This window comes from Tupaia chinensis, unplaced genomic scaffold, assembly GCF_000334495.1.
Source record: "Tupaia chinensis unplaced genomic scaffold, TupChi_1.0 Scaffold143584_1, whole genome shotgun sequence".
NCBI classification, from domain to species: domain Eukaryota; kingdom Metazoa; phylum Chordata; class Mammalia; order Scandentia; family Tupaiidae; genus Tupaia; species Tupaia belangeri.
Window position 1 is genome coordinate 8,918,453 of NW_006203430.1, and position 7,288 is coordinate 8,925,740.

A 7,288-nucleotide genomic window follows, 5' to 3' on the forward strand; every position below is an offset into this window, starting at 1 on the left:
GTGGGCAGGGCACCCCCTCGCCGTCTGGGTGGCTTGCAGGCTGGGCGGCTGCCAGCCGGGCCAGGCACTCTAAGCAGAAGACATGGGTGCAGGAGAGTTCCTTGGGTGTCTTGAAGATGTTGTCATAGCCTGAGAAGCAGATGGAGCACTCCAATGGAGAGGCCACCTTCTCTGAGCCAGGGGTGCCAGGGGACCTGGGGCTTCCAGCTGAATGGGGTGACCTGGGGTTGCCGACTGAAACAGGGGACCTGGGGCTGCTGACCGAGCCGGGGGACCTGGGGCTGCTAGGCGAGTAGGGTGACGTAGGCACTGTGGCTGTTGAGCTGTTCCGGTCGGGGGGTGGCACAGCTGTGTGCCATACCTGCTGGCCTGATGACATGGCTCTGAGCTGCGGACAAATAGATGTCTGTAAGTGATAGCAGTATGCCACTTCCTTGTGAAGCCAGCCTCTCTCCTATCTTCTTTTGCCTAGCATCAGCCCCAAAGATCCCAGAGAAGCATACTGTCCATCCATGGGCACCTCCAGAGATTCCCACTGGAGGTCTTTCTGCCCAAGTTGTAACCCTGCCTCCCCACCCTCAACATGTGGCTGAGCCACATGAGCATCCTTCGGTGCCTCAGGCCTGGAGGGCCCAGAGGGGCTCCAGAAATGGAGGCAGTATACGCGGGATTGTCACACCGACCACTCATTGGAGGCCTCCTGCAGGCCTTGCTCAACTGGCCGTGCTGCTGACCAGAGATAATGGTGATGATGATAACAGCCCACATAGCTAACATTTATGTGCAGGCTCTGCAGGGCTGCCCTGATGTCGTGGGATGCTCACAACAGCCACAGTGGAGAAGAGGCACCTTGGAGGCTGGAGTGACTCAGCCAGAGTCACCTGCCCAGAGGCCAGTAAGACCTGTGCCCTTATGAGGGTGTAACTCAAGGGTGGGCCTGTGGCTCTGGGTCAGGTGAAAGGTTGGATATGGTTCCCAATGTGGGCACCTGGTTTGACTGGTGCGTGCCTGATTTGTGGGAGGTGTGTGAGGGTGTGGCGTGGGATTTGGGGCCCAGGCTGAGTCCAGCAGGCTGTGGGAAGATGAGATGCCTGAGCAGGAGCAGTGGCCAGTGGTCCAAGGAAAGTTCTGCCCCCAGCTGCAGCCTAGAACTGTAGGGCCAACTTGTCTGGCTGGTGATGAAGGCCCGATGCTGATGGCCCGGAAATGTGCCTGAGCCCAGGGCCAGGGGAGTGGGATGCAGAAGAGCCTCAGTCATCATCTCCAGGCTGGCTCACCACACTGGAATGTCAGGGTGTCATACAGAGGCCCATCAAAGAGGATGCCCATCCAGGGATCTTCCTCACTGGCCCACCCACACTTCCGTAACAGAGAACTCAGGAGACCCTGCTCTGTCTCCCAGGCGCAATTTGGGTTGGTGTCCCTGCTGTCCAGCTCTGTCCCCCACCCCCTCTCTTGGGTCCAGGTCTCCACCCTAGAGAGCCCTAGGTCCATCTGGCCCTGACGACTGGCTACAGGGATCTTGTCTGGAGGAAGGTAGGTAAGGGGCTCACCTGTCTTTCATCTTCACAGTGAGTCTCCAAGGCCCTGGCCATATGAGCCCATGGAGCCCAGGAGGCCACTCCAGAAGTGACCCCTTTGCGTTACCTAGCCCAACCCTGACTAACTGGCCAGTCCGAGGCAGGCTGGCTGGAACCACTCAGGTGTAGCTGCATCATCATACAATGTCATGAGCCACGGCAAAATCACCATGATGTCATGAGCGCCCCAGGCACACAGTAGGTGATGTCATGACAACCTGGGAAAGCAGTATCCTCCCCTGGCCTGCGTACCCCACAGAACCTGTTCCTTGACACCAGGGAGGTGCCCACCTGAGCCTACCCAGGTGGATGAGCATGGGCTGAGTTGGCCTTACCTGGCGGCCGGGAATCAGCAGGTCCTGGGCATGACCGTCTTCACCATCCACGGTGAGGCTCCCAGGCTCTGGGTTCCCCTGCTCTGGCAGTTATCTGTTCCCTCTCCTCTGGCCCAGCTGGCCTATGCTCCACCTGGCAGGTGTCCCTCCACGGGCTGGCGGCCAGCAACTGTCCTGGTAGCACTGGTCTGGCAGGCACACCCTCCGCGTTGTCTCAGGCAGGCGACGTGCTGGGATGTGTGTAATCTTCCAATCGCAGAGCTCACTGTCGAAGCGCATGAGTTCTTGGGGTGTGCGCTACTAAGCAGGTATATTTATACCCTCCAGGTCATGCTGGCTGGGGGTGTGGCCTGGGGCCTCAGGGATTGGTTGGCTTCTTGTCCTCTCCCTGGCGGACCAGGCAACTATAGGGCAGGGAGTCAGTGGTGAGGGTCAGAGCTAGAGTTAGACTGGGGTCAGGGCAGGCCTCCACAGCCTGGGCAGGCCTGGGTTAGGGGTGGGTGCTTGGACAAAGCTCCTTTCCTCTTGTGGAGCAGCCCCTCCAGAGGCAGACCTGCCCACTCTGTTCCCTGTTGGCACCTGAGATCCTAGGTGGACCTACCACTGAACCCCCACATCCACACTCAGAATCAGTCGAGCTGTCACCCCCTCACCCATCATCCTGTGCTAATGCTCTCCCCAGAAACCTCCTGCCCCTTCCCTGCCCACAGCCATCTGCCTGCGCAATGCATGTGTTCTCATGAATGCCCTCATGTTCACTTGCCCACACATGTGCCCAGTGTTCACACATATACATACATGCCGCATCCACACCACACACAGGGCCCTCCTCCCCCGAGTTCACACACACGCACATGCCCCCCAGTATTCACATGCACAGCTCTCCCAAATTTGCCTCTGCTGCCTCAATACCCCTCCCCCAGCCTACCCTACAGTCTTTGGGACTGGGAAGGGAACTCCCAGATCTGGAGTCCAGGAAGTGGTCAGTGGTGGGCAAGATCAGGAGTGAGCACCAGAAAGGGACCCAGGTTGGCCCTAAGGGCCTTTTTTTTTTTTTGAGAGGTTTTTGCTATAGGGCATGTGTGCTTACCAGAGAGACAGAAAGCAAGAAATCATCCCCCCAGGGGGGATGACCACACCGCAATCCCTTCTCCTCCATTCTCCTCTCAGGATCTTAGCACACGCGCACACGTGCCTGGCATGAGCTTAAGGCACCAGGTCTGGGACTTGAACCGTGGTCGCCTCTATGGGAGTCCAGCAACATAAACATTACGCCAACTACTGGTCCTGGCCCTAAGGGCTTTTAGTAAGTATCCACCAGAGCCCTCCCTAATACACCATGGAGCCTGGCCCCTTGAGTCTGAGGAAGTCCCCACCCTGCTGGGGGAGCTGGAAAGCTTGGGGGGGGGAGAATGAAGCTGCTTTGGCCAGTGAGCGTGGGGTCCTAGGAGACTGAAGGGCTGGTCTGTGCAAAGGCCAGAGCAAGCAGGACTGGGATAGAGAGTGGGCTGCACTGGGTGGCCTGGGTCTGGGGACATACTGTCTGTCCCCCAGAGGCCCAAGGTATAGGCCAAGATGTCCCTGCTGGCTTCCTGGTCTGGCCTACGGCTCTTTCCACTTGGTTTAGCCACCACAGGTTCCCCTCCCTGAGGCTTCTCTGCCTTTCACCCAGCCTCAGTGGACCTCAGTTCCTGGGTGAGTCTGACTTTGGGGGTCATGCACCCCCACTGCTTGGTGTGAGACCAGGACCTGAGATGGAAGCCCACACAGGAGCCTGGTGTAGGGGATGTTGCACTTGGAGAGACTAGGAGTTGGGGGCCCATCATGTGTGGCCCACAAGACACTTTGGTGGTGACTGGCATCCCAGAAGCCCCCGCCCCAAATTGCCCTGATGTCTCCAAGGCCAAGACTCATGTCAGGGAGTTGGGAAGTGAAGCCCAAACTGAGGGACGAACCTGGACTCAAGAAGGGCTGGGTTTCCCCTGCCTCTACTATGAGGCGGGAGGAGTCTCAGTGGGAGGTCCAAGAGTAGGATGGGGGCCTGAGGGGAGTTGGGAGCCTTGATGGGGGACCTCAGAGATGGGGAGAGGAACCCAGGAAGGAGGTTGAAAACCTCTGAGTATGAGGACCTCAGAGGGGGTTGTGGGCCTCCGTGGGGGTAGCCAGGAATAGGGGGGATAGGGGAGCTAACATGTGGGGGCAGCCAGGAATGGGGAGGGGATAGGGGAGCTAACATGTGGTTAAAGGGAATACAGAACAGAGGCTCCTGTTCCCATGAGAGGATCGTGACTCGGGGTCACATGCACCTCTAGGAAGTACCCTGGGTCCCCGCTGCTCTGAGAACATCCTTTCAGAGCTCCTGGGAATATCCAAGCTCTGAGGTCACTCCACATTCTCAGTGGACAGTCAGTGCCTGGAGGCAAAGGTGACAGGAAGACTTGGGGAATGTGTGGTCCCGGGTGTGGCCAGGCCTCACTCACAGGAGTGAGCCAGAGCCGCACCTTCTCCTGCCTGGACCTCAGAGGGAGCTGCCCCACGCAGAGCTGGGATCTGGGAGACTCAGAACTAGTCATGAAGGGACTTGGCTGGCTGTGTCCAGGGCTGTGCCCTCCATCCTGGCCAACAGGCAAGTGACAGGAGTGGCCAAGTGAGTGTGTAGGCACATGTAGAGCATGCTAACATGGCTGCGTGTACAAGCACATATGGACATGCCTGAGAGGCACATGGCTGCTAACATGTGCATATCAGCTGTACCTTATGTCTTGTCACCCTGGATCTCCACAGCCCTGAAAGTCCCTGGACAAGGCCCTTGTCCCTTGGAGGAGGTGGCATAGACACAGAAGCTGTCCTAGGCCAAATGAACAGAGTATGGCTTCTCAGGACCCTAGCCAGATCCCACCACAGGCCCTCGGGACAGAATAGTCTCGAGTTCCTGATGTTGCCGAGCTGGAGGGATTTAGTGTGGCCTGGATTGGACGGCAGGCATGCGGCCCTCCAGGGATAGACCTCAGGCCTATCCCTCTCCCTGTCTACCTAGGGCTGGGTGGTTCTCCACCCCCGCCAGCTGCTGACACCTGAGGCCTATCTGCATATCTACACCCAACTCTGTTGGCCCCGGGGTTGTTATTCTTTCCCATGGGCCCAGGTATGTGGAGGGCAGGCCAGGCAGAAGGTGGGGGAGGCAGGAGCTGGGCTGGAACAGCTAGGTTCTAGGGCAGGGGTGCACACTTGGGTCTCACCTTCACTCCAACTTTTGGGGTCAGTCCTGGACCTAGCCTCCCAACAGGCTTGGCATCCAGCTTTGGGCAAGAGGCCTGGGCAGTGAAGTCCCACTGACTAAGCCACCAGTGCCTTTCCCATGCCCAGCAGACAGTGATGCTCGCAAGGCCCAAGTGGCGGCCCTACTCAGAACTCACTGCCCACGCTTACAGGCAATGTGCTGGCTCCTCCGGAGGGCAGTGCTACCTCTGGCTGACTCCTGTCCTCTGTCAGCTCTGGGCACTTCTCCCGCTACCTGGGAGTAAAAACCACCACGGAAGCGGAAGCGAGCCAGTGAGGAGGCTGCCTGAGGGGCGGGACCAGGTGGATAAGCCCAGCCTTCCGTGCACCCAGACTGTGGCCACTGCAGAGCATTGACCACTCTTCCCCAAGCCTTTGGGCTGTGTTGGATGCCGACACCTGGTTGCCCCCACTTCTACCTGGGCCTCCCTCCTCATGCAAAGGAGACCAAGGAGACCTGCAGTGCCCACAGGGGCCCAAGCCCAGGCTGGGCCGTCCCCATTCCTGAAGTAGAAAAGCTCATGTCAACTCTCTGCAGATGAAGAGGCCCTGGGGAGAGGGGTGGGGGACCAGCAGCCTCATTTGGGGGCTGAGCTGGCCATTCACTCTCCTTAGCACCTGAATTCCTCCCCAGAGGCCTGGTAGCCTTGCTGTTCCCCCCACCCCCCCAGTGGTGCCTCCTCTGGCTGCCACCAGTGTCTCTTTCCCACTTCCCACCATAAATCATACTGGGCACCCCTGAACCCTCATTGGCCATGAGGAAGTCACTGAGTCAACCTGACCAGAGCATCCTGCCTTGTCACAGTCACGGGCCCAAGGATGGTCACAGACCCACTGAATCCCATGGGGACCTGGCAGCTCTGTGTCCCCAGGCAGCTCATACTGCCCTTCCCACTTGTCTTGAGAGCAGGGTCTTTGGTCCCCTCACTTGACCTGCCGGGCTGTGAGGACGATGCTCTTCACAGGAGCCAGGTATGGAAGCTCTAGCCCCTGCCATGGCAAGAGCCTCATGACTCAACCCTTCTGGCGCCCAGGCCAAGGCTGAGCAGCTCCCCAGATGCTGATCTTGAGATGGGCATCCCTGGGCAACAGGTGTCTAAGGTTATGACTTCCACCCCAAGACTTTGTCATTTTACAGAAAAGCCCCCAAAGAGGCACACATACTCTTTCCTATCTAAGGTCCTAATGGGGAGGTCAGGGCCATGAAGCTGACCTGCTTCTACGAGGCAGCCTGGGGCAAGTCCCCTCCCCAAGGGATAATGTCCCCAGGCAAGGTGAGGCTGTACCTGGCAATGGGCCCTTGGTAGAAGATTGGAGGTCTATGCTCCTAGCTTTCAGGTCCCCAGGCCAAGCAATAGGTAGAGGGTCCTGGACCTTGCCAAAGGGCTCTCTCTGTCCCCTCCTCATCTCCCTGTCCCCATCAAAGGCCCTAGGTGATGGGGTAAGGCCTGGGCCCCAGAGAAGGGTTGTACTCCTCTTAACTCACACTTAGAACAGGCTGGAAGGTGAGAAAGAAAAAAGCTCCCGATACAGTTTATTTGCATCAGCACACCCAGGGCCAGTCAGTGGCGTGATGGTTAAGGTGGCTGGATCCAACATGTCTCTCTGTGTAGTTCAAGTCTCAGACCCAGTCGCTTGAAAAACACACCAGGTGTGTGTGCAGGTGTGCCCAAAATCCCGATAGAAGAGACTGCAGTGTGGCCATCCCCACTGGGGGAGTGATTTTTCTCTCTCTCTCTCTCTGCCTCTCTCTAATAAGTACACATACCCTATAGCAAACTTAAAAAAAAAATCACCCCCAGGCCCTGCTGTTGTATAAACCTGCTGGCCCAAGGCTTAGGCAGCCAGCCCTAGACATCGGGGTGCAGAGAAGTGTGGAGGGACCTGGATGGTCAGGCCAACTGCATAGGTCCTACCTCGGGCACCTCAGGCGTGAACCAGACATTAAAGGAACCAGTGCTGGTCACAGCTGGGGCTCTTGAGCTGAACCCAGCATGTAGGTAGTCACGAAGCTCCTTTCTCTGCAGGACCCACTGGCCACCTCTCAAGCCAGAAAGGCACAGGAGTCATACCCAGTGGCCAGAACAAGAACTC

The 7,288-nt window shown here is 58.0% G+C and overlaps 1 protein-coding gene across 1 annotated transcript in view; it reads right to left on the reverse strand.

The window, feature by feature from the left end:
* Positions 1-3,042, reverse strand: part of RNF223 (ring finger protein 223) — a 5,235-nt gene extending 2,193 nt beyond the window's left edge. Inside the window, exons 1-2 of the mRNA XM_014582319.2 lie at positions 1,916-3,042; positions 14-388 (exon numbers count right to left, since the gene is read on the reverse strand). Coding sequence (XP_014437805.1) covers positions 14-379 — 366 coding nt within the window. The 5' untranslated portion in view covers positions 380-388; positions 1,916-3,042. The remainder of the gene's footprint in view (positions 1-13; positions 389-1,915) is intronic.
* Between the last annotated feature and the right edge of the window lie 4,246 nt (positions 3,043-7,288).